The sequence below is a fragment of the Rhinolophus sinicus genome, linkage group LG03, assembly GCF_036562045.2.
Source record: "Rhinolophus sinicus isolate RSC01 linkage group LG03, ASM3656204v1, whole genome shotgun sequence".
Classification (NCBI taxonomy): domain Eukaryota; kingdom Metazoa; phylum Chordata; class Mammalia; order Chiroptera; family Rhinolophidae; genus Rhinolophus; species Rhinolophus sinicus.
Window position 1 is genome coordinate 152,838,812 of NC_133753.1, and position 27,967 is coordinate 152,866,778.

A 27,967-nucleotide genomic window follows, 5' to 3' on the forward strand; every position below is an offset into this window, starting at 1 on the left:
CAGTATATATATACAATGGAATATTACTCAGATAAAAATACTGCCATTTGCAACAACAAAGATGGATTTTGAGATTATCATGATAAGTGAAAGAAGTCAGACAGAAAAAGTCAAGAACCATACGATTTCATTCATATATGGGATATAAAATTGAAAGCAACGAACAAACAAAAACTCATAGACACAGATAACAGTTTAGTAGTTACTACAGGGTAAGGAGGGAAGGAGGTGGCAGAAGAGGGAAAAGGGTCAAATATATGGTGAGGGAAGAGAACTGTCTCTGGGTGGTGAGCACACAATGCAATATATAGATGATGTATTACAGAACTGTAGATTTGAAACCTATATAATTTTACTAACCTATGTCACCCCAATAAACTTAATAAAAATTATTTTAAAGCTATATCTATGTCTCTTATCTGACAAAGAGAAAAGAGTTTAATTTACTGGTGGCAGAATTTGTAAAAATGCTTCCATATCCTTACTAGGAGCAATGCTAACTTCTTCAAGTAGGATAATTTTAATGTGATTTTCCTCAGTACTTCCTTTGCTTTCAGCCCCACACAGTTCAGATTCAGGCTTTCCCCTCTATGTTCATTAAGGTCTTTAGAGCAGAGGTTGTTCATAAAAGATGAATTTAGTATCTGATCTTTCACAATGCTTTAACCTCAGGCTGCTTGTTCAGCATAAAATAACTTAAATAATTTTTTTTTAATCTATGTAGGTAGTTGAGTCAAGTACCTTAAAAGAAAGCTGAACACATGCCCCCCCCTCTTGCCCTCCCTGCAATATTACTGCATTCTCCTTTGTAGGGGAATGTGATTCCAGCCCACGGCCCCTAGGGAGACATCAGTGTACAACTGCACTTTCTCACACTGGAGACTGAATGCAAAATATGGCCTCATTACTACATGCCGACTAACAGACCATCACATTTTGGCCAAAATGTTCATTGTGCTTATCCCTCCAAGCTATGTGCCAATGAAAAGTAGTTTACATATGCAAAACTTTGTGAGTGTATTTTAGAGCTCATGTTGAACAGAAGCATCAAGCATCTAAAAATACAGGATGAGCTCTACTTGCATATAATCTGTCATGCCAATCTGGTTAAATTAACAAGTAATCAAAAATAGTACAACTCTGGTAGGAATAAATTCATCAAGAGTCAGAAGTTTAACCTACTCATTGGAAGTGGCACAGCTTTGAAAACCTTTAGTTTCTTAAAAGAGGGTTCAATTGTACTCAGATGGAGTTTACATTAAGCTTCTATATTCTTGTTAGAAGAACATCCCCCAAACAGAACCATATGGAAGCAAGTAAAGACAACACAATATACATACATTTAGGCTTATATAATTTTAAGAATATGTAATAGCTCTATATTTACTATGCTAAAATAAGAAAAACGAAATCCAGCACAGCTAAACAGTTAACTGCAAGGGTGCATTTGAAGTGACAAGAATACAAGCCTAAGATCCTAAACACGCAGATCCCAGAAGCTTTTGGCAAAACCAAGTATGTGAAGTCTCCTCGACTTCTAATATCACCCCATCCCATCTGCCTCTAGCAAATGTCAGTGTATTCCCTGGATGGAAACATGCTTCCTTTCTGAATCATTCCTACAAAGACTTCCAAAAATATGGCCTACTGCAGTTGTGCATGACTACCCCGAATTGGGGGGGGGGGGTGAGGGGGGATACGGAAACAAAACCATAGCCTTCTTTCAGTCATCCAGAAGGATCAAGAATTCCCTCGTCTGAATGACCAGTGCCTACACTGAATGAGGCGAACATTTATAGACTCCTATACTGACAGCCAGTAAAGGGCCAAGCTAAGCTGTCTTTGAGACACGAGAACTTCAAACCTCAATCTACAAGAAAGTACTGAGGCTTCAGGGACATGTTAGAAAACAGACTGTTAAAATCACCTTCTCATTTTGGGTTTCACATGAAGAGGGCTTTGAGCATGCAGTTCCTGTTTTTTGTTGCTGGTGGATTTATGAGACTCAGAGTGTAATGCCCTTATTGCAGTTACAACATTCTGTATGATTAATTGATTGCAAATCACTGCACAGGGTGCCAAGATCACTGGTAGGAAGTAGGTCGTTAAATAAAATTAACTGTGCCAATGTTTTGCTTGTAAATGTTTCTTCCAAAGCCTTACAGCACCATTCTTTCCAAAATGGCCTCAATTCACCAGAGAAGCAGAGTCTCCTATATTTCTGGTGGATGATCCAGATATCCTATATTTAACCCAAACATTCAGCAAGTTATGTTATAGGAAGAAAAAGCTGTGGTGTAATGAAATTTGCACAAAGAGAGCTGTGGAAAAGCGTCACCATGAGAATAATTTTGCATAGCCTTATTGTAAAATGGCTCAGTAAAAGGCTCGGAGTCCTATCCTGTGTAACTAGAACCTTTGGAAGACTGCGTTTTTCCTTAGGTAAAATTTCAAACCAAGCATTAACATATCAAATTAAATTGAATTAATATCTCATCCAGAAAGAGAATGGATATCCTGGCCCCTCATCCAAGGTAAGTCAACAGTGATTTATCATGGCAAATTAACATCTCTACAAATCACAACTCAGGCCCAGCCTTATTCATTATCTGGCTAGAAGTCTGAGTAGAAGAACCACAGAACAAGACTTCTCCCCCGTAGCCAGCTGCGTCTGGGAATTGACCGGCTGAGAACACACAGGTGCCTTTCAGTCTGTATAGGGTAAAGCAAAGGGATACATTTCTTAAGATGCCACCACACTTAATTTTAAGATTGCTCTAATAAGCATGTGATCTTTCAGGCAATATTTTAAGGCTGACAAGTAGAAGGTCCTGCCAGGGAAATCAGTTCACATTCCAGAGTGTATTTAACTAAACAAGTAATACTGATTGTTTTGCCTGGGGAGATGACACTGGATTGTTAAGTAGGAGTTAGCAGAGGAAAAAGTGTTTAAGAAAGTGTCTCACTGATGTTGAGCTAGCTGCCCATGTTTAATTTACTGGGGTTCGAGCAACATTATGGTTAAAAAAGAAATACTTCAGTGGACAGATCAGTTGACTAATAGTTATTGATATAACAATTAAATGCTAAATTGTTTATGTGTCGTCTTCCTAAAATGAAAGCAACTGATTCATTTCTACTTGTTTAGAATAAATTAAAGCATTTTATGGAGAACATATTTTAACTTAAGTTTTTATTTGCTACACATGGGCCATATGGGTCTATATGTACAATGTTCTAAATGGAAAAAATAGTTCATATAAAAAGATGAGTTGTACAAAGAATGCCCATACCAAACTGACAAAAAGGATTGTACAGCAGCAAACAAACTTATTGCAACATTAATGAGGAAGGAAAGTTGGTAATTTTTAAAGTCCGCTACCTAGAATCCAGTCAGGTATTAAAGGCAGTTAGTTACCCTGACATTTCAATAATGCTACCTAACATACACCCACCTTACAGAAGTTTTGAAACCCACTCAATCCAGTTAGCTAGCCTGAGGCACTCATCTTGCCTGCCTGTATTAACCACCATCATGTTCAATAGTTCTGCTATCTTTTCTCAACCTCTTTCAGTGCCTCAGTAGAGTCAAGCTGTGTGGCTGAAGATCACAGTTGCTTTCATTTCTTCTACAGAGCGCAAACCTTGACCCTTCATTCATGTTGTAAATATTTATCGAATGTTCATACGTGCCAAATACTGTGCTTGGTGCTTTTTATAGCAATTAAAGAATACACACGTAGTTCCCTATCCCTTGAAGTTTATTCTAATAGTGGGGCAGACAAATATTATGCAAATTATTACACATGTAATTAATTCCAATTATGATAAGTGCTAATAAAAGGTGCTCACTCCTGGTGATTCTGAACCTTGATTTTTTTTATCATTTTATCTGGGACTAACAAGGACAGAATGATTCAGGATAACCAAACTCAAAAAAAGATTAAGGTCATAAACCAGAACACAATTTTAAAACTTAAAAGTGAGAAATGGTTTAAATGAAATACTCCAGTTGGCTGTTTTCAACATTTTCTTTCTAATAGGAAAGACTACTCAGAGAACCCAAGTACAATTAGAAGTTGTCCTGGGCAACATGGATGGACCTAGAAAACATTATGTTAAGTGAAATAAGTCAGAAAGAGAAAGACAAATACCATATGATCTCACTTATATGCGGAATCTAAAGAAAAGAATAAGTGAATGAACTAATCAGAAACAGTTTTGGAAACATGGAGGAAAAACAGAGGGTTGCTAGAGGGGCGGGGGGGTGGGGATAAGGGGAAGGTGAGAGGTTTTGGGAACGTACAGAGGGATAGTGGATGGGGGGAGGGGGTTCACACAGTGTGAGGGATATAAATGATAAATGTCTAAGTTTTGCTTTGTCTTGTGCACCTGAAACTAATTAAAAAAAAAAAAAAAAAAAAAAAAAAAAAGAAAAATAAACATGCAAAATAAAATATAATGTGCTTTACCAAGACAAAAAAAAAAAAAAAAAAAAAAAAAAAGAAGTTGTCCTGGGGAGATATTGATATAATGCAACCAGTGAGGGTTGGATGTTCTGCAGATATCGCCACTCTACACTCCAAATTGAGATGTTCAATCTTGTTGCCTGAAAATTTCTTACATTTGGTTCTGAAAACATGGTTGACTCATGTAACTTCTTCCTCTATAGAAAGGAACAAATGGGGGAAAAAAAAGATGTGCTTTCACTACTTCCTCCCCAGGACACTTCTGATGATACTAACAAACACCTCCTCTCAGACCAATACAGAAAGGTAATATTCAAATACATTTCCATTCTGAGTGAAATATTCCCCAATTTACAGTTATTGTTGTTGTTTTCTTAATTTTATTTTAAACCATTGACTTCCTGCTGACATTTAGGAGACACTCCTATTTTTATCAGCAAGCAATGCCTGAATCACAATTAAAATGAATTCTTTCCAGAAGGTAGGAAGGAAGGAAGCTCATGTTCATTGGTTTCCAGGACATGCTAGGCACTTTTTTTTTAAGTTCTTTTAACACTTTCTTCCCTTTTGTATAGATAGGGAATTAAGACTTAGGAACCACGCAGCCATAGGAGCCTGAGTTAGCATCTGAACAGCATCTGAACTGAGTTTCTCTAACATCAAGTCCAGGACACAGCATGCCAGGGAGGCAGTGCAGAGATAGGGGCTGGCTGCTTCAGAATCACTTAAGAAGCATGGTGGATACTGAAATTTGCAAGCCTCAGCCAAGCTTTCCCAAATCAGTCTCTGAACAAAAGAAATTCATACTTTCATTGCATTGCAGCCCTGATGCAAAGCCAGCAACAATACCTATGGTTCTAGTAATCAGTCCCACCCCTGGGAAGGAGTCTCTCCAAGTTTTAAGCCACTGACCTTCAACTCCAGCCAGTACATTCAACTCCGTTTTTCTCAATTCATCTTTTTCACAGAGACTGAATAAAAAGTGAGAGAAAAGTTGCCTTATTTGAGAAACAGAGACAGTAACCATGCACTCACAAGACTGTTGTAAAGAGTAAATGAGAACATGAATTCAAATGTGTTTTTGAATGGCATAAAGTACCATATAATAATACATTATTAATTCACCCAGAGTTGAATTAATAGGGATGACATTTCCACACGAGGAGGAGTATAACCTCCTCAATTTAAGTGGAGAAAAAAAAGTTAGACCACCTGTTTTGATCAATGAAGTTTTACTGGAACACAGCTAATCTCATTCTTTATCTGCTGCTTATGGTTGCTTTCTAGGTACAATGGCAGAGTTGCCTATATGTGACAAAGAGCAGACAGCCCAAAAAGACTAAAATATTCACTATGTGGTTCTTTAAGAAAAAGTTTGCCACCCACTGAACCACGTGGTCAGATTCTTCTTAAGCAAACATGAAAAAACAGTCTTCAGCTGAACCCGTGACATTTTAAGCCCTAAAAATGGAATCTGCATGGTTGGATGGACATGGGGGTGAGGAAGGAAACAGTCTTAGATTCTGAATTGTGAATTGGGTGATGCTTCTTTTGCCAATTTTAGATCATTATCCTATGAGTCCCTGAGACTCATAGGTGCATGCCTTATCCTTCAGGTACGTTTAGTACATAAATGGTTACAAAGTGCCCTTTCAAACCCAACCCTTAATCACTTCAAGAATGAAAGCTTACTGTACTAGAGAGTAAAATATGTGGCTCATAGACTACACATATGTGTGTATGTATATGTATTGGTTTTGTTTGTTTGTTTGTTTGTTTTAAGCTAAGGATGACCTTAGGCTAGGCTTAATCTCTGGAGTCTTTTCTACAGAGTGGACTCCCACTTCAGCAGCTTCTTCAAATCAAAGTGGAACCCAGGGTGGGGATGAACAGGCAGCCACACGGCTGGCTGGCTGGCTGGCTGCCTAAAAGTCCCCCGACCTGCTGGCTTTGCTCTCCTGCCATGCACTGGGCTCGGTGCGCAAAGGCGGCGATGGCCCTGGCCCAGTTGGCTCACACACTCAATCTGCCCCCAGAGAACTATGCAATCAGGAAGTTGGCAGTCAGCACCCGTGCCTCACCAGGCTCTCCAAGCAAATGGCATGTTTCCCTTCCCTGGTAAAAATCTGCAGAAGGCAAAAGTCAATCATCTACACTAGTCGGCGAGAAAGATTAAAATTAAGCCTTTGAGTGCAATTCTTTATACTCTTGTCAAGACATAGATTACTGAGAACAAGCAATATTACGGTTTCCTTCAAAATGTTCCCCAAAGTGATAGTCAAGATTCTAGATGATAAAGAGTTGCCCAATGATTTCCCAATTTTGATTTCTACAAATTGCCTCAGGTATATCTGGATAATAATTCCATAGCACAACAAACATTCCCAACCCTTCAGCTTTGGTTTCATTTAAGCAATTCAATAATAAGGCATGTAATATTCTTCCCAATCATAAAGAGAGCTCAAAATTCCCAAAGCTCCTAATTAAAGCCTAGGTTTGGAAATATGGCCTAATGAATCTACAGACTCAATACTGTCTGTCCTAATTTCTATGTGTTGACATGGGCTTGATAACAGAAACTATACCTATAAACACACGAGGTTGGACAATTAAGTTTGTGAACTCATCCTAGAAAGAGTGATATTCATTGCTGAATATCACTACAGTCTCCTTCGAAGTACTCCCCTTGGGAAGCTATGCACCCATGCCAACACCTAGTCCACACTTCAAAGCAGTTTTGGAACTCTTTTTCTGGAATGGCCATCAGAGCTGCTGTCGTATTACCCTTGATGCCCTGAATGTCATCAAAATGTCTTCCTTTCAATATTTCCTTTATCTTCGGATAAAGAAAGAAGTCACTGCGGGCCAGATCAGGTGAGTAGGGAGGGTGTTCCAATACAGTCATTTGCTTACTGGCTAAAAACTCCCTCACAGACAGTGCCGTGTGAGCTGGTGCATTGTCCTGATGCAAGAGCCAAGAATTGTTGGCGAAAAGTTAAGGTCATCTAAGTTTTTCACGCAGCCTTTTCAGCACTTCCAAATAGTAAACTTGGTTAACTGTTTGTCCAATTGGTACAAATTCATAATAAATAATCCCTCTGATCTCAAAAAGGGTTAGCAACATCATTGCAAGAAGTTCACAAACTTAATTGTCAGACCATGTATATAGATATTTATCACAATTTTACTATTATGCAATGTTTTTTTAACAAAGTTCAACTCACTTCCCTAACCAAGTAAAAAGAGCTCACAATGTAGGTAAACTGTAGTTTAACTTTGGTACATTTACAAAAAATTAAAGCCTTCATGACACCTAAAATTACTACAATGAGAAAAATAATCATTTTATATCCTGTGCTAAGGGCTGATTCATATCGAAATTCATACTGAAATCTAACCCCCATTACCTCAAAATGTATTTAGAAGTAGAGCCTTCAAAGAGCTAATTAAATGAGGTCACTAGGGTGGGCCCTAATCTAATATGACTGGTATTCTTAGAAGATGAAATTAGGATACAGACATGCATGAGAAAAGATCTTGTGAAGACACAGGAAAAAGACAACCCTCTACAAGCCAAGGAGAGAAGCTCTCAGAAAAACTAACACTGCCAATACCTCACAGTCTTGGACTTCCAGCTTCCAGAACTGTAAGGAAATAAATTTCTGTTGTTTAAGATACCCAGTCTACGGCACATTATTACGGCAGCCCTAGTAACTAATACATCCCCCTTTTCAAATACTCCTTTGTTGTTGAAGTCTATAGTATCTAATGCCAGTTTCAGTTTTATGGGAAATTGCCTGAAGGACTTTGGCAAAGCTTCTTTCCAAACAGATTACACAAATAAGGTGCCCATTTATGAATTGTGGAATATTTGTGAAACATTAGAAATTATCATATACTCACTTCTTAAAGACTTACTTAAACATTAACTACAGCATTGATTTTTCTTTGGAAATTTTCTATTTTCTTTCCATATGTACAAAATAAATGTTGAAAATTTAACACAGCTACTTGTATTTAAAAAAAAAAAAAATCATTGCCAAGAGGAAATATTCTGAATACAATGTTTTGAATTTTGAAAATATTTTGATGGGCACCAAGTTCTAATATGTAGTAAAGGGAAACAGTCTTTTGGAATTCAGACACAATAAAGTTATTATCTTTCCCCAATATCTACATGACTAAGTCATAAGATTTGGCTCTTGATTTAAGTTTTAGCATATGCATGGCAAAACCATTACGTTTTAGCTACATTAAAGAGAAACTTTTTAAGTAACCTGCAAATATTGACATACAGATAAAAATATAACTGAAAAAGGAGACTAAGATTTCAGATTAATTTTCATACCATAAAGCGTTTTCTCTGTTGATTAATGAAGAAAGCAAATATTATAAACTAATAGATGCTTTGAATAAATAGTTCCAGAATTCTAAAGCTAGGAGAAAAAAGAAGTCACAGGAATCAAGTGTTTTTTGCCTTTAAGAAGAGTAATGCAGTTGAGCATTTCATGGAGCCAATTACATAGCAATTGTCCTACAGGGACTATATTGTTTAAAGAAATTCAAATTTTCTGTACTCTTGGCTAGTGTCCCTCAGAGGAGTGCAGATTAAGTTCTTAAAACAACCAACCCTTCCACTATAAATAAAATCAAATACCAATTTGGATTTAATGTTCAACCATCCAAGAATTCTGTTCATGAAACAGCTTCTAAAACTGGAGAGTAAAGTTCTTTAAAGTGCTACCTTAAAAAATATTTACAAAGAACATGGGGCTACCATTAGGCAACATTAGAGAAACAAACTATTCTTAAGAAAAAGGATCTTCTGGGAAAAAAAGTGAAGCTAAAGGGTATTTATGATAATCTGACGATGCCCAGACCCATGTAAGCATTGCCTACCTCAATCCAAAAGATTTAGAAATATTTTCCAAATGATAATATTAAAGGGAGGGAGGAGAAGAAAACAACAACCCTGGCTCTTAATCGTGAACATCCTGCTAGGCATTTCAACAAGATTTATTCTATTTTTACTCTAACTTCTTTAAAAAATGTAATTCAAAACAGCTTTCTAGAAATAAACAATTTATAGTGTAATGAGTAAGAGCATGGGCTCCAGAGCCAGTCTTCCCCAGTTCCATCTCTGGCTCTGCTATTTACTAGCTCTGTGACCTTGGACAAGTCACTGAACCTCTCTGTACCTCAGTTTCCCATCTCAAATGGAGATAATAACAGAACCATCTCACTAGTTTGTTGTATTAAGTTAGTCTCTCCATGTAACGCCTTAGTACAGTGCTTGAAATTTGTAAGTGTCATATAATTATTAGTGGCGTTGGTGGTGATAGAGCAATTCAAAAACCAATTACAACCAGAGCATGAAGAGCACAATGAAATGCCCGGTGAGGTTTGGTTGAACAAACCAATGAAAATTCTAATCTAGGTGACAGCTAAACACATTTGGAAATTTTATTTACATACAATTTTTTCCATCAGGCTTACTGTTCCAGAAATTCACATTTCCACTGATCTGAGTCGGTCCTATGCACCCAGTACTGGATCAGACAAAAGGGCAAATCAATCTTTAAAGAGTGGCCTGAAAAGAGCTAACCGTAGGGCCTATCAATAAACTCTTCAGCATAGAATTAATCAAATTATGGTTAAATGCACATTTAACCATTTGGGATAACCATCACCCCAAAATTCAGCAGCAAAGTGTGAAAGCAGGGAAGGATGGCACTGCGCTGTTCTTAATTCCAGCACACGGACTGTCATCCTCGCCACCAATGTACCCTGGGCCTGCTTCTCCCAGCCCAGCACCCACTGTCCAGACCATGCAGGGAAAGCACAAGCAGGGTCTAGCGAAGACCTACATCAGGGGCTTATTTTGTACTACTTTCAATTACATGAGCCATCAAGGCTCTGGAGTGGTTCAAACAATTTTATCTGGCCCTGACAACCCTCTTAGGGACAGATATCCAATTTTCATTCCACTTCCCTATCACCTCCAAATCTCTGTCTTTCTTTTTTCTTCTCTAGGAACTGCTTGTCATGCTCAAGTAAACAAACATAAATAGCATTTTTTGACTAGTTGCAAAACTCTAGTGCTTACCAGCACACACTGCATTTCTGATCTAATCCCTACTTACGTACACCAGGATGTTACTGGGAGATTTAGGACAAAGTTGATTTTCCTCTCTTCTGTCAATGCCCTGAGTGTCCTTGGCCTACACTGGACACACAATATCGGAAGCATAAGTACTTTTTCTCAGCATTTCCCTTGGCTATATCTAATTCCTTACATGTGGAAAGACTAGTTTTGTATATAATCACTGTTTATTTCCTTAGTACATTTTCTATCTCCTGCAAGTGTGCTGCCAAATGTTTAAAAGCTTTCTACTTTGAAGCAGAAGGCAATAGAAAAAGATGGGAGATATACAAAAAGTAAGAGAGAAATACTTCTTTTAAACAAAAGCTGAATGTGTTTTAACTCAAACTGAGTTTTTGAATTATACCAAAGTCAGTATGCAAAACCACACTGACAAAAACATTTAAAGCACTGGAAATATCAAGTTAATGAATCAAAACAGCAGAGCAAAATGTACCTAGAAAAAGCATTCTGCAATGTGGTCTCCATCATACTAAAGTTGCAAAATAATATATTAAAGCACTTACATTTTATAAATTCTTCCTGACCCTTTACTTTACTTAATCCTAATGAACGATTCCATTGTATCTTTTGTATTTAAAGAAAGTTTGAGGGGAAAAAAGGTAGATAAACATTGTGCTCACCTCCCCCCTCTATGACATCAAAACTGAACTACAGAACAACCATCAGTGAGAATCACCTGAAGTCTAGCTGAACAGAAGTCCTATAACTAAGAATATACAGAAGAAGCCATGTCAAGTCTAGTAAGAGGGGCACAGATGTAGAACAGGAAGGATATATTGGTTGTGGAGATCCCCCCTGAGGAGTGAAGGGTCCCAGCCCCAAACAGGCTCCCCAGCCCATGGTTCCAGTGTGGGGAAAAGAAGTCTCCAAAACTTCTCACTGTGAAAACCAGTGGAAATTGTGGCTGAGTGAGACACAGGGTGGCTGGAGTCCCAGGCATTCCTCTTAAAGGGCCTGAGCTCCAGCTCTGGGGCAACAGCTCGAAAGGTTCCAAGGATATACAGGAAGAACTGAATTTGTCTGGCTTCAGAGTGAGAGCTGGAGGGGCAGCTTCCTCTCAGACAGAAGTACTGGCAGAAACCATTGTTCCTTTGTTGAGCCCTCTCTCTACTAAGCCTGCACCCAAAGGAGGGTACCATATCTGAGTCTCCATCAATGTGGCTAATACCGTTAGGCCCACCCTGCTGACTCCCTGAGACCCTGCCCCTCTCAATTTGTGGGCCCACCCTAGCCACTTCCAGTGGCTTTTCCATACAAATGACCTGTCTTGGCTCATGCTGCAGACTTTTATAAAATCTCTCAGAGGCTCACAAACCGCAAACAAGCAGCACTGGCCTCAGCAAGCCCATACCTCTTGTTAAGCTGCCCCAGACCCAGCACTAGAAGTATCTGGCCTCAGTTCCCAACTTAGCCTCTCCCAAACACCTCCAAGCCCAGTGCAATTGGCAACCATATGCAGATCACTTTGTAGGTCACACTAAGTGGCACTGGTCAGGGCACAGGCAGTGACTGACCTTAGTCTGCACCAGAACCCCTTCCAAGAGGCCCCAGAACCAAAACACCCAGTAGCCAGCTTCAGACCACACCAGAGCACCACCCAACCACCTCTACAAATGACACACCCAAAGGGAAGACTTGGAAGGCACTAGTATCCTATTAAAGTGAACCCTGCTCTGTAGGGTCAGCCCCTGCACCGCAGCTCCTCCACTGTAGTCACGGCCAGTCCTCACAGTCAATCAGCCTGAGGGTCAATCCTTCCCACTGATGTGCCAACAGCAATTAAGGCTCAACTATAAAAGGAGGGCACACACAACCAATACAAGGGACACACCTGGAGCACCCAGTTTGGGCGACTGGGCAGATAGCACCACTGGGCTCCAGGAAACCTACTACATAAGGCCACTCTACCAAGGCCAGGAAACATAGTAGCTCTACTTAATACATAGAAACAAACACAGGGAGGCAGCGAAAATGAGGAGATAAGAAACATGTCCCAAATGAAAGAACAGAACAAACCTCCAGGAAAAGGAATAAACAAAATGGAGAAAAGCAAGCTACCAGACACAGAGTTCAAAACACTGGTTATAAGGATGCTCAACAATCTCAGTGAGAACTTTAACAGAGAGATAGGAAACATAAAAATGGAGATAGAAAACATTTTTAAAAAGTCAAAAATGAAGAATATAATAACTGAAGTGAAGAATATATTGGAGGAAATCAACAGTAGATAAGATGAATCAGAGGATTGAATCAGCCATTTGGAAGATAAGGTAGTAGAAAACACCCAATCAGAACAGTAAAAAGAATCCAAAAAAATGAGAACAGTTTAAGGAGCCTCTGGGACAACATCAAGCATACCAACATTCATATCATAGGGGTACCAGAAGGAGAAGACGGAGAAGAATTGAAAACCTATTTGAAGAAATAATAATGGAAAACTCCCCTAACTTGGAGAAGGAAATAGACGTACAAGCTCAGGAAGTGCAGAGAGTCCCACGTCAAACAAGATGAACCCAAAGGGGTCCACACCAAGACACATCACAGTTAAAATGCCAAAGTTTAAAGACAAAGAGAGAAACTGAAAAGCAGCAAGAGAAAAGCAGTGTGTTACCTACAAGGGAGCTCTCACAAGACTGTCAACATGAAAAGCAAGAATCTACAACCAAGAGTACTCTACCCAGCAAAGCCATCATTTAGAATCAAAGGACAGATAAAAAACTTCCCAGACAAAAAAAAGCTAAAGGAGTTCAAACCAGTATTACAAGATATATTAAAAGGACTTCTAGAAGAAGGAGAAAGAGAAAGAAGAAGAGGAAGAGGAGGAGGAGGAGGAGGAGGAGGAGGAGGAGGAGAACAAGAATAGTAGTAGTAGTAAGAGGAGGAGACAAAAAGAGATAAAAAAATATGAGTAAAAATATGGCAGCAACTACATATCTACCAACAATTACTTTAAATGTAAATGGATTAAATGCTCCAATCGAAAGACAAAGCGTGGCTGAATGGATAAGAAAACAAGGTTCCGACATATGCTGCCTAGAAAAGACTCACTTCAGATCAAAAGACAGAGTGTGAAAGTAAAGGGATGAAAAAAGATATTTCATGAAAATGGAAATGAAAAAAAAAAAAAATAGCAATACTTATACCAAACAAAATAGACTTTAAAACAAAGGCTATAACAAGAAACAAAGAAGGATCCAGCAATCACACTTCTGGGTATTTATCCAAAGAAACCCAAAACACTAATTTGAAAAGACATGTGCATCCATATGTTCATTGCAGCATTATTTACAATAGCCAAGATTTGGAAGCAACCTAAGTGTCCATCAATACATGTATGGATAAAGAAGTGATACATATATACAGTGGAATATTACTCAGCCATAAGAAGAATGCAATCTTGCCATCTGCAGCAACATGGATGGACCTAGAGAGTCTTTTGCTAAGTAAAATAAGTCAGACAGAAAAAGATAAATGCCATATGATTTCACTTATATGTGGAATCTAGAAAACAAAATAAACTAACAAACAAACCAGGAACAGACTCATAGATACAGAGAACATTTTGATAGTTGTCAGATGGGAGGGGTGTAGAGGTGGGTGAAAAAGGGGAAGGGATTAATAAGTACATATTGGTAGTTACAAAACAGTCATGGGGATGTAAAGCATAGCATAGGGAATATAGTCAATAATACTGTATAACTATGCTTGGTGTCAGGTGGGTGGTAGATTTATCGGGATGATCACTTCATAAGTTATATAAGTGTCTAATCATGTTGATACCTGAAACTAATATTGTATGTGAACTGTAATTGAAAAATAAAACATAATTTAAAAATATTTGAAATGATACTATAAATAATTATTGCATTCTCTCATGTATGCTAAGAAAAATAAGGATATTATAGCAGTGACTATAAAGAATTATCCACTACTAAGAATCAACATCTTTTAGATTAGTAATAAATCAACTTTCAGGCAGTATCAGAATTATTACTTTCTGATTCAGAGAAGCTGGAATACCTTCAAAACTTTCCGTTGCTGAAAAATTATCCTACTGACAAACTAAGAATATATATCAACCATGGAAATAAATCTGTGCTCAGTTCTGAAGATCTCTATACTGCTGCTTGTTTTACGTTTCTGAAACATTTTGCTGTCGGTGATTTATTTCACATCCATGTGGCCAGCCATTTGTTTATTCTATTGCATGCCATCTGTTTTTGGTAGAGAGGTTTCAAGTTCTTCTCATTCCCTACCTCATAACCCACAGAAAACAATTTATAATAGACATAGATTTAAATCATTGGATTCATGTGGAGTTGGTAACTTGAGCTGCCTTTCATTTATATTTGGCAAATGCTTTAATGGGATTAGCAAATTGTGTTATTATGAGGTACTTATGGAGACACAACACCTTTTTTCACAATGACAAATGATGTTAACAGTTTCATTTTGGGTGTTTAATAGAGGTACAGGTTTCACTAATGTTAAAAGAAATTGCGCTAATAGACAATAAAGTTCTACCACAAACCCTGTCCATATCTTTTATTTTCGAGAGTCAACAAATATGTGTATGTAGATGTGGTAGGGTCTACAGTGAGTAATAAATATCAAGCTGCTTCACTTTTAAGGGAAAGTTATCATTTAACCCACAAACCTGAAAACCCTGTCTGGTTCTAACATCTTGCCGGCATCTTGTAAGCCCTCCAGGCATGGTCTAGCTGGTCTAGCTTTTCACAAGTGATAGTAGTCCCCAGACTTCCCCCAAAGAAAAGTTTATGCCACAAACTTCAGCTCATCAGCACCAATTTATTCCCATTCTAGGGCCCACTTTGATTCGCTCTATAGAAGAGCCAAGCATTCAGAGACACAGCTTCTTGTTGAAACTATACAGATGATGCTTAAAGTGTTAATTACCATTTTTACAAGAATCCTCGCTGCTTTGGTGGAGAGGGGGTGTCTGATGACAGGACTCAGCGGCTGTCCACAGTTCATGGTTGACTCCCACTGGCTGAGAAACATCTGTCTGGAGGTCTACTTGATTTTCACTAGTCCTTACCAAATCAGAATTAGATATATTGAGGGGGTAAGTGGCATCCTGATGGATAACTGATGGAGTCGGTTTGTTGCACGTGTTAAATGACATTTGTACTAAAGCTTCATTGATGAAGAATGAATTGTCATAACATAAACTCTCAGATCGATTAAGTTCCATCACCTGTGTAAGGGAAAAAAAATACAATAATTTCTCCAGCCATATGCACAAGTTTCATAAAGCATTTATTCCTAATAGAATCTGGCTATCAAGATTTTAATAAGAGTGAGGTCAAGAAGACTGTTACCCTTGACTCTGTCGTCTCATCCCCTTTTAATGAGCTAGTACCAAAAACTTCAATTGCTATGCATAGCATATCTTAAAAAAAGGCAAAAACAAAATAAACAAGCAGTAGTGCTGGCTGCCATTAAAGTGTTTCCACTTTAAGAGACAGCAGCATTTTATTTAGCTTTGGCTAAATAAAAGAGTTTTGAAAACATATTCATGTATTTGCAATAGATGTGATTTAGTCAACTTGAAAGACAGGTCAACATAGATCTTTCTTATAAGCTTATCAATTTTTACAACTTCATGCACTATCAATAAAAACCAGATACGTGTACAGAAAAGTAAACTCCTGGGACAAATAGAATTGTCAAGCACGGTTAGAGAGGGTGCAGATGGAACACAGAATCTTCTGAAAGGTTTCATTCTGCCCAGTCATTTATTAGTATACTCATGTTAACTATTAGTGAAAGGGATTTTGAATTTACTCTGTCAAATTTACAAAAAGAGACTAAGCTTAGAATAACAGAATAATATTATACTTGCTAAATTCAGTACCTATAATACACATTAATAGATCATTGATCTACTAAAAGGAACACCTATACAGAACTCTGAAGACTAGACTCCATAAAGAAGGTACTCCAACTACAGGGAAGACAGCACGCGCATGGTGAGTGCTCCTCCAGGACAAACCTCATCTTACTGGGTCAAATCAATTCTGTGTTCTTTCCCTTGGCTCAGGACGGCTCAGACTACAATGAGCCCATGAACCAGTAGGTCCTAAGCCTTTCAAATTTCCATAGTTCAAATCAAGATGCATATGCATTGTCTCTGAAAGTTCCCAGCTTCTGCTATCTACATTTTGAGTAACTCCTGTGAGCTCTTACACAAGAAGCGACAGGGAGACCATGACTAAACCTGTCTTCGAGAAGCTGGCTGCCTTACACACTGCTTTGGCAAGCACAGAAGATCCGTACCTCTGTGCTTTCTGGAGAGAACGCTGCGGGAAGGCTACTCTGCCGGCTGTGTTTCCAGCGGCACAGCAGGCTCTGCTGGGCCCGCATCCTCTCCCTCTCCCTCTCCACCAGGCGCTGGCCCTCCCTCAGCCGCTCCAGGTTCTGCTGGTACTCCTGGAGCTGCTGGTCCAGCTCCCCACGGGTCCGGAGCAGCAGCTCCTCCTGCGACTGGCACTCCCGCTCCCGCTCCTGCAGCCAGCTCTCCTTGGCCACCTGGTCCTTCAGCTGCTGGTCACACCTGCGGTGCCAGCGCCGCTGGTCCTGCTGGAACTGGTGTTGGAGCTTGTGGATATTGACCAGCTCTTCATGCCGCTTCTCCAGGTGGCGGTACTTCTCCTGGTCCTGAAATGGGCAGCCGCGGAAAGAGGCGCCAGGGGACAGGCTCTCCTGCTGCTGGAGAACCAGCTTGTGGATCTCAATGTGGCTATCCTGAATGGTCAAGGCGGCCTGTCGGAGCAGAGAGGGAAGAAGTAAAGGCTTCCATATTGTTTGCACTTTGGGTTACAACTACCTCTCAATACAAAAAGCATGACCGAATTGGTCTCTTAATATTGTCTTTTTTTCTAAGTTACCTCCAAGGACTGAACTTGGCACTTCAAATAGGCTTGTCTACATTTCCTAGTGGTACGGCCTGGGAATTTATATTCTAAAGAAATAAAGCAGAAAAGCAATACTCATCCTCCTCTTTTCGTAATGGGGTTTGTTGCTGGGTTTTGGATAATATTTAAGCAAATCTTCTGATAAGAATTCAGCATACAAATTCACAAGACTCTGCATTCCTGTTCTATGTCTCACTCTCTTTCAGAATTTACAAGAATTTAAGAATCTATCTAAACCTGATAGTCCGCTTTGAGTCTCAAACCAGAAATTACTTAAGCTACATTATATATATGAAGACATAAAAAGAAAAAGTCAACCACTTGCAGACTTTCAGCAAGTAATCTTTTTATAGTATAATTGCCCAAGAATAGCAGTTAATATCACATTTAGGACATATAAGTGGTAAAGCTAGTCTCATTACTGTTATTTCTTTGTATTATAGCAGGAAGGTCATGCATAAAACACTAAGCTGAAATTCATTGTTTAATAGATTGCTAACAGGAGGGTGGAATGACTAAGGAAACATAGATATTCTAAAGCCCAGAGGACATTACCAACCAGATTAAAAAAACATTTAGGGTTACAGTATCTGCCTATGAAAAGTTTGGCAGCATCACAGGAAATAATTGCCAAGATTTGGAAGGATTCCACAAAACAAAAAATAATCTCTGTGAATGCCCTTGGAAGCTTTTAATTTTAAAAGTTCCCATTTAAAGCGCAAAGAAGCACAGAAGGGACAAATTGAAAATGGCCACATACTGGGTATGTGTGTGTGTGTTGACTCATTATGAGAAATTATTACTCTCCCAGGGATAAATTCACATTTTTCTTTCCTAAGAATTTTTAAAACTGTCGGTATAACACATGCTGGGAAGATGGGGATTTGACCATTAGTTCTTTGTTAGATGAGCAGTTTCCTATACTTTTGAAGGTTAAAGAACTAAGATGTATTTTAAATTGATACTTGTCTTGGAATAAGACTCAAAAATGTATTCACTGGGGCCATTTTAGATAAAATTCATGTTTTTAAAAATGAAAAAAATTTTAATTTCAAATTAATATAAATATTTGATTAATGTCTTAGATATTATTATAAAGAGAACAATGATCACTGAGAATAGTACTAATTACTTTGATCTTTAACTATGAAATAATAAGACATACAGGACTCAGGACCTGGCTAGAGCAAATTGCCAATCATACCTCACTTAATTCTAACAAATCTTAAGGGCATCAATATAGTAAGACAAACGAAAATCCAATATTTTATATGTCAGAACTCCCATAGACAATGATCCCTCTCATGTAAGGGTTACAATTAGACTAAACGCTACCACGAAGTATTCTTGATCTACTTGACATTTGGGATGAGACCATTCTCTTCTGTAGCACAGAGGTAGAATTCAAAAATTGGATAGTATTCATTTTCACACTTAAAGTTTGATATTTAGGACAGAGAACAGCACTTACTTTTGAAGTTTAGTGAAATTCCCAGTTCACTCTCTCTTAACTTTTCTTTGCTGGAATAACTCTGTGTCCTTTCCTTTCTGCCTTGCCTATACCTCATCTCTAATTCTGTTCTCCTAAATAGGGATCAAATTTCATTTTCATCTGATTCAAAAAATGCTTATGTAAAAACTTCAATCATGCATACGAGATTCAACTTCAAAAGAGATGACTGTGCCATGAACAGAAACCTCTCAGAGCCCACATCCTTAGATCACCTCAAAAGCTTTAGTTAAGAGAATCTACTACAGAATTTGATATTTCCCATGTTGCTTCAACCTAATGAGTTGCAAAAATTAGGTCATTTAGGTCACCTGGCTTTTCTGAACCTCGAATCCACATAGGGCTGCATTCAGGTTGAAAAGAAGAGATATAACCTTGTGAGTGTTTTCATCAGGCAATACATGCTGGGATACTCAATGTTTTCATCTCCCAAAAGTTAATGAACTATGCTCAAATTATATCACTTAGTTAATACTTAAAAGAAAAAATATTTACTTTATATAATAAATTCAGTCTCTAAGATTATCTACCCCAGTCCAGTATTATCTAATGTAAGATACAAAAGAAATTCCCACTAAATCTTGAATAAGACAAGGATGCTTATACCAGCACTATTATTTAATATTTTCAGAATTTCTAGCCAAAGCAGTAAGCCAAGAAAATAAAATCGATATAATTATTGAAGAATAGCCATACCAGTATTTTCAAATATTTACTTTCTACCTGGACTCACCAAAGAATCAACAGAAAAGCTATTAAAAAATAATATTTAGGGGTGGCCAGTTGGCTCAGTTGGTTAGAGAGCAGTGCTCAAAACACTGAGGTCACTGGTTCGATTCCCACATGGGCCAGGGAGCTGTGCCCTCCACAACTAGACTGAAAAAACAACGACTTGACTTGGAGCTCATGGGTCCTGGAAAAACACACTGTTCCCTAATATTCCCCTCAAAATTAAAATAATATTCAATTAATTGCCAGTTACAAAATAAACATATAAAAATCAATACCTTTATTATAAGCAACCACCATAGGAGAAATTAATTTTAAAAATTCCATTCAGTAGAACATAAAATAAGAGATGACTAAAAACATCTTCTCAGACAAGAGGACTACTTCTTCCAAAAGTGCCAATTCTCCCAACTTAATTCGTAAATATAATTGAGATTTTAATTTAACAGTCTCGGTAGAAAGGTAAGAAACTTGTCAATAATTCAAAAACTCTTATGAAAGAACATACAGATAAGCACAGAAACACAGTAAGAGGAAACCAGTACTGTCATATATCCAGATGTAATCCAAAACTTTAATAATCAAGATAGTGAGTGGGACTAGAGCAAGAATAGGCAGATGATCGATAGAACACAAGAGAAAGAAATCTTGATGCAGTCAAAGTATAAATAAGAAAACGTCAAAGGTAGCAGGACTTTACATTTTTTTCTGGTGAAAACTTAAAGTCAGACTTAATTTAATTTTATTTTAATATTCAGTAGGTATGAGATACGAAGTATAACTGGCTAATAAACCAGTAGGAAAGAAAGTTAAATCTCAAAAGTAATTCAAAAAACACAAATTAAGATAACCAGATATCTTGACCAATTTTTAAATTGAGAAGTAGAATGGGGTGTTGATTATTTTAGCAATGTCTACTAAAAACCTAAAAAAATAATACTGATAATTGATTCTAAGGAAACTCTCAGATATGTTCAAAGAGATTAGTATACAAGGATGTCACTAGAGTCTTATTAATACAAACGTATAAATTATGAGGAATTGGATAAATTCCACAGATTGGAATATTATATAACCATTAAAAATTGTGCTACAGGATAATCACTGATGACATGGAAAGAAACATGTTGCAAGACTATATATAAAATGATTCTAAAAAAACAAGAGAAATATATACCAACATGCCAATTATAATTCTCTCTATAGAATCACAAGTCATTTTATTTTATTTATGTGCACCGTAAAATTTTTCTACAATACAACCATTACTTGGATATAATTTAAAATATTTCTTAATCTACAAATTAAGCAAGTAGATGTATTCAGTCTTTCTTATTCACGGCCTAAGGGACCATACAAACCTATAATCCCAAATCAAGCATGATGTTTATGCTTGTCTTTCCTTGACAGACAGCAAGCCATTTGACAGCAGGCTTTGTGGTCATTTTGCCTTTGTCGGTTCAGCCCTCTGTGTAGTATCCAGCACAGAGAGCACACTCAGTGAATGCTGGGTGGACGAACGAACAAAAGAATGAAGGAGCATATGAATTATTTAACTGCTCCGAAGGCCTAAGGCTAACATGTGGAAGGGAAAAAAGTTTAGGCGTGAATTTAAGTTTTCACCAGAAAATGTGAAGTCATGCTACACTCACCTAAGAGTTTCATTGTAAACTTCAAGCCAGATCATATTCGTCAATATTTTTTTAAAGATATGAACTGTTTTATGGTTTCAGAGAAGAATGGTATAAAATGTAGTAGTGGTGTTGCCTTGTGATTACAAAACCAGGTGAAGTGCAACGTATCTAGCTGAGTTACAATTGAGGGCTGGCATTCTTTTAAGATCATTCACGACCTCACAGATGTTCTAATTTTTAAAGTCTGGGAATCATCAAATAAAGTGAAATGCATTAAGAGAAACATTCACAAGGTCAAAAATTAGAGGAGCGCAGTTACCTGAAGGCTATATAAGAGACGGGTTAAGTTCTGTATCGCTTGTATAATCTGAAAGATAAGATCCTAAGTGTTAAATTATTGAAAAACCATTCATTATCTACAAATAGAGGACGGTGGTATATTTCAGGTATGCATAGCTCACCTCTGACTGTGAAGAACCTGGAAAACTTCTATATTCCACCTAAAATACATAAATAAAAACATAAGCAAATGAATAATCACTCTACTTTGGGAAAGCTGCACTGTAGTGTTCCCAAATGTATGCCCTTGGGTAAATCACTTCACTCTCTCTAAACTTTTCTATAGTGACTCTGTCTCTTCTCAGAAATCAAAGCCTATATATAGAATTAAACAACAACTTGATGAAAGCCTTCTCTGCAAACTCGGTATTTGAGATGCATGGCAGCTTTTCACCCAACCATCCCTTAAAACAACAAGGGATGATGGTAAGTAAGTGCTGCACACTCTCAGTAAGTGACAATATTTACTTTGCACAAGCCACGCTGCAAATCGAGCTCTCTGTGCCAAGGTTGAAGTTGTCTCCCAGGCAAGGCTGGCCCTTGCATCGTGGAGGCCAGATTTGGAAACTAGAGAACATCATGCTTCCTCTCACAATGTTTGAGATTCACGAAGCCAAAGTAGCCAGTGGTGGGAAGAAGAAACCAGACCCAGAAGTGGCCCAAAGAGGAGCGCTTAGCTGACCTGCTCCAGATCCTACCTCTGAGTTCACTGGACCCTCTGTGACTGACTTAGTAGAAGCCATATCAGCAGAGGACATGAATGAGGCAAGAAGGGACCATCGGCTTCTGAGGGATGGGGTCTCATTCCTCCTCTCTCTACCTACACATTAACGGCACATGTGGATAGCGAAGATTTCTAGTTTCCAGAGTTGAATTGAACATTTGTCTATTCATTTATTATCTGTCTTCTCTCACTAGGATGTAAGCCAATGAATAGCAAGATTTCTTCTGTGTGTTTAAGTCTATATCTGCAAACCTCAGAACAATGCCTGGCATGAAATGGAAACTCACTCCATTCTATAAATAAATACCAGGCACCCACGATGTACTCCACACCTTATGCTATGGGACATCACCAGATTTCCTGTCCTCCAAGAGGCTACTGTCTCCCATTGCTCTTGTCTGAGCAGCTTTACACTGAAACCACAAGGAACAGTCAGTTGTTAGTGCTCATGTAACTTTGGATGTGTCAAATTCAATTAGTTTTAGCTGATGATGCCTCGATGAGCTAGCCAGATCTCTTCCCCCATACTGTTCATTAAAGAAAGATTTTATTACTAACCAGTACCTCTAATAGGAGAAGGACAAAGGATGGACAAAGGAAATGAAGTTTGGAGTCATTAAATCTGTGCCCAACCCTCTGGAAGATAATGGGAGCTAAGCACCCCCATTCTGTAGTGAGTTTTAGAATTCTCTCTGCATTTCTGGTTCTGTCGTTGCTCCACACTCCATGGTTTTTGTAATAAGAAGATAGCATGATATGTAAATTTTATAGTCTATAAAAATTAGAAACATACAATGAGTTGTGTTGTGCTACATGTGGTTACTTATTTCCAAGAACCACCAAGTTTGAGACTAGACAGGAATTTTTAATGTCATCTGTTTAATGGAGTCGTTCCGCCACCTTGTGGTAAATGTGCATAGCTGCAGTTAGTGATTTACATGGGATATTTTGCCATTTGGGTGAAAATTTTAATTTTTTAAAATTCTTTCAGAAATACTTTAAAAAAAAACACACACACCTTACTTTATTAAGGAATATAATTACAAAATATCAATTATACACTTTTTTAAAGTTTGATTTCAAGTGATCCTGCCCTATGTCTGTTCATTTAGTTTCTCAAATGCTTTATTAATGGCAAACTCTTCCAGGCGGGTTCATCTAAAGAGGAATCTGGACACTTAGTCTCACTTACCTGTAACTGAATCATGGGAGGGAAAGATTTGAGGAGTGGGAGCTACCACAGCTTTCCATTCAAGAGAAAACAATTACTAACCAATTCCCTTCTCCTCCCTTCCTCTAACAATATTATATAAAAGCAGTTGGAAGCTACAGACTTAAGCGAAGTCTGCACTAAAAAGGATGGAAAGCAGGAACATTTTAGAAAGAAATAAGTTAGAAAGCTTATAGTCAGAATAAGTGGAGTAAAATATGCATTCCTATTTTTATTTTGGCCTATGAAGTTTAAAACACTAAACCACAGCCATCTTTTTCTATGGATTTTTTTTTTTAAAAAAAAACCTTTGGACTTTGTTTCTCAGTCATTTCTATATTTATACAAAAATATGTAGTCTGTAAAATGTTACATATATAAAGATCTGACGTATGTCATTTTTCTACATTAACACAGGCTTGTGTTTGGCAATGTACCTAATTTGATTTTAGATAAAGCTAAATTTGTGAGCCCAGATGATCCTGGGGGGGCCCACTAGCTACTTGCCAGAATCATATTCTTATTCCCTCTCTGTTTCTGACATCTCAGTTTCATTTGAAGTTAATAGGAAGTTTCATGCATTTAATTTTTAAAAGTGTTATAACCTACATGTATAGTATGTCAAAAAAGAGGCCCCAAGCAAAAAAGAAAAAGGGAAAGAAGCAAGCAACATTCCAAAGTCAAAATTATTTGTGCCACTTTAGTGCCACCTGGTTGCATAAAGGCCCCAATCCCCAGGACCACCCCTCGGCCAAGAGTTGCTAAACGTAGTGGGTGAAAAGCTAGAGGCTTCAGTGCAGAAAGTGAGAAGTGAGACCAGAAGAGAGCGCAGACACACAAATAAACATTCGAGTTTTAAATCTTTTTAATATCTTTTCAATTGTTTCTTTGTTTACACCTACATGATGATATAGGAAGAGCAAGAACATTTTAAGAAGAAATAAGTCAGGAAGTTTAAATATGAATATTGAAATTGAGAACAATTCAGGAAAAACACTTTTCTACCCCTCGTGACCATGGACAGACCAGGGCCTGAGGTGATTTTATTACACAATGTAACCGGTGCCATTTACTAACAAATCAGTTCACAATACCTTCTCCCCTGCATCAGAGGCCGCCAAGTCGGCTCCCACACCCTGGGTCCCGGGATCCACATCCCAACAGCCTCTTCCTCCTGTCCCTTCTGTGACTAGTGCTGGAAGCACGCCATTGAGACAGAAACAAAAAGGACATCATCAAACATCAGCCAGAGAACTGGGTTCTTTTGTTCACAGCTGACACATATTTCCAAATAACAAACATCACAAAATCCCATGTATTGAATACTCTTAGATGAGGGCTACAATAACGGAGTCCCTGCCCTCAGGGAGCTTACATACTAATAGATACCAAACTGACAAATAACACCAATTACCACCCCTCTTTTCATTTTTCTTCTTTTTTTTTTTGCAGAGAGGTATTCATGTGATGGTGGTGGTACTGAGAGGGTAGATTCTATAGCTCACTTTCACTTACCAGGAAAAAGTCGCCTGGGAGGGTGAAATTGAAAACACGCATTATAGGACAAAAGCAAGGGCTGGCAGGCCCAGATCCAAGGAGACAGGTCTACGAAAGGCTCCCTGGTGACCAGTACAAGAGCAGCAGACCATAAACACGGCTGAGAAGGAAGGAGTCGTCCAACAACAGGAGTGGGACGTCTTTCTGAGCGGGGTGAGCCTGGCTAAAACTTTATGACTTTGCAGTCATACAAACTGAGAACCTCCCCCTATCGCTAACTAACTGATTCTTAAAAACAATTTCCTAGTGTGTGTTTTTTCTTCACAATTCTTGCTTATGCTCTAAATTCACAAATACTATAAACACTGTATATCTAACCTATGAAAACACAGAAATATTTCTAGTCCAGTAATATTTTTAAATACTGCATACAGTTTTCACTCCATCCATTAAATCTCTGTTGGCGGGATTTTATTTCTTTACCCATGTAAGTTAAAATTTACACTATGCTCACCTTATAGTATTTAAAACTAGACCTTCCAAAGCCCTTTCACACATAGAATTTCATTGGAATCATGTCTAATCAGGATCCTGATGAAATAGATATTCACTTTGTGACACTGTTTATAATTTTTTCCCGGTGCCATCTTGAAACTTTATTTCTGATAAAGGAAATACTTCTTTTTGTCTCAATGAGAGTCCCCTAGGACTCTAAAGGACTATTCTATTACAAAGAAGTCTTTGTTTAAGCAGAAACTGCTTCAAGTTATATCAGCTAAAAATTAACTTCAGTTTGTCCAAGCCAGTCAATGCTTGTTCACATATAGTGAAGGGACATTCTATAGAGACTTCTCTGTCACTAAGAAATTGGTTCCACTGTGGGGAACTATTCTTAACTCTTAGATGCCAAAAGCATTACCAAAACAACAAGCCATTCTCTCTCTCTTTCCCCTGCTAGAAAAGAGAACCATCAAATGGGCAAAGAAGCTGATGGTGAGTCAGATGAAAGCAGAAGAATGGAATATAGATCAAGTCCCTCTGTTCCTGCATTCAATTTCAGAGTGGATGAGAGGGTCTTCAGAATTTTAGAGGGAGATTATACTCATCTACCTGATTAGGTGGTATAGAGACGATTAAAAATAGAGGGCCTTGCGTGGTCTATAACCTCAGACTGACACGGGCCTGATTTAGGAGACCCCAGTCCTGAAAGTGAAACCCAGAATGGACCCATTCAGGGATAGACCCTCATTTAGGAATAGTATTTTGCCCTCGTCGACTTCATAAAGAGAATCAAGCTCTTATAGCACCATATTCCAGTCCAGCCCACAACTGAATAAGTCTTTGGGGTGCAGGACCCCGCCCACATGCCCCTGCCCCTCCTCTCCATGAATCCTGATATCAGGCCACTGTAAGGAGTCTCTCGGGGGATCTGGCAGATGTCATGGGTCTGAGAACTCTTCCAAGTCATGGGAGGTGTGGCCACCGACAGGGAGAATCCTCACTGCCTGGTCTGCGGGGAGGGAAGGTGTGGCTGTGTGCTCTGAGCAGCTGCAGCAGTGGAATGGAGGCCCTCCCAGCTGTCCGCAGGGTGAGGCTGAGAGCAGCAGGTCCCTACATGTATTTTTAGATAGAACTTCCTCAATGGCATAATGAGGTTCGTCTTTAAAAAGGAAACCACCCAGGGCAGTACAACTCCCCTGATGAATCTGGGCTGTGTGGAAATGAAAAACATATGTGCACATTCTGAAAATAGAAACCCAGGATTAGATAAAGCACAACTTGAGAGGGGAAAATAATTATTGGTTCTAGTAAAAACAAAATAAAGTATATAATTTAAAAAAACTGTACTGCCTCCATATATCTTAATTAACCAAGGGATGCTTTTAAAGAAATTCTAAGACAAATTTAATCCTCCAATGTCTAGCTACTAAAGACATTTTCTGTTGTGCATATAAGATCTGGTGGGAGTAATGTTTTTATCGCCTGAACATAATGAAAAATACATTCTTTTAAAAAAATTTCTTTTCTATGCTCTTAGAAACCTTTAAGGAATTAAATAGTTAGCTTAAAAATACATATAATAACATAATTAGGTTCAGAGAAATTACCTAAATTAATTTTCTACATTCTATTTTTCTGTATTTAAAAAATAATGAAATACTGTTTTAATGAATGAATTCTGACCTGAACTAAAATGTATGGTGACACTGGTCAATAATCTTTTGGCACTTCTGCCTTTAACCACACCACCAAACCTTGTGTGTGCGTGTGTGTTTGCATGCATATGTGTGTATGTGTGTGTCTGTGATTGTGTGTGCATGTGTGTTTGCATGCATATGCATGTGAATGTGTGTGTGTGTGTGTGTATCTGTGATTCTACTTTTCTAAGTTACATTGTCTTCATCGATGCATAAATTAAGTTAAATGACTTGTTCTGTAATGAACTGCAGGGACCCTTTTCCAAAAAGACCCAAAAGAGTTTAAAAGTTCTTTCAAAACTGCATGTTATCTCAACAATGAGGCAGGGTAGGTTTGGGGGAAGGTCCAAAGCTCGCCTTGGTAACACAGTAGTAAAACTCCCCAACTGTCTTTTAAGTCCCTGTCCTTGGAACAGCAGTGTCATTATTACACGTAAAAGAGGGTTAGCGTGTTTATTCTCAGGTTTTGTTTCTTTTTTTGCAAATTTATTAAGGCGACATTGGCTAGTAAAATTATATAGGTTTCAAGTGTTCAGATATTCTCTAATTTTAA

The 27,967-nt window shown here is 38.2% G+C and overlaps 1 protein-coding gene across 2 annotated transcripts in view; it reads right to left on the reverse strand.

Moving 5' to 3' along the window:
- The window catches only part of ARHGEF28 (Rho guanine nucleotide exchange factor 28), a 289,872-nt gene that overhangs the window by 17,388 nt on the left and 244,517 nt on the right, over nucleotides 1-27,967 (reverse strand). For both annotated transcript variants that reach the window (XM_019728118.2, XM_019728120.2), the window contains 5 exons: nucleotides 24,814-24,914; nucleotides 21,908-21,946; nucleotides 21,766-21,813; nucleotides 16,936-17,421; nucleotides 15,553-15,853 (listed from right to left, as the gene is read on the reverse strand). In XM_019728118.2, the coding sequence (XP_019583677.2) occupies nucleotides 15,553-15,853; nucleotides 16,936-17,421; nucleotides 21,766-21,813; nucleotides 21,908-21,946; nucleotides 24,814-24,914 (975 nt within the window). The remainder of the gene's footprint in view (nucleotides 1-15,552; nucleotides 15,854-16,935; nucleotides 17,422-21,765; nucleotides 21,814-21,907; nucleotides 21,947-24,813; nucleotides 24,915-27,967) is intronic.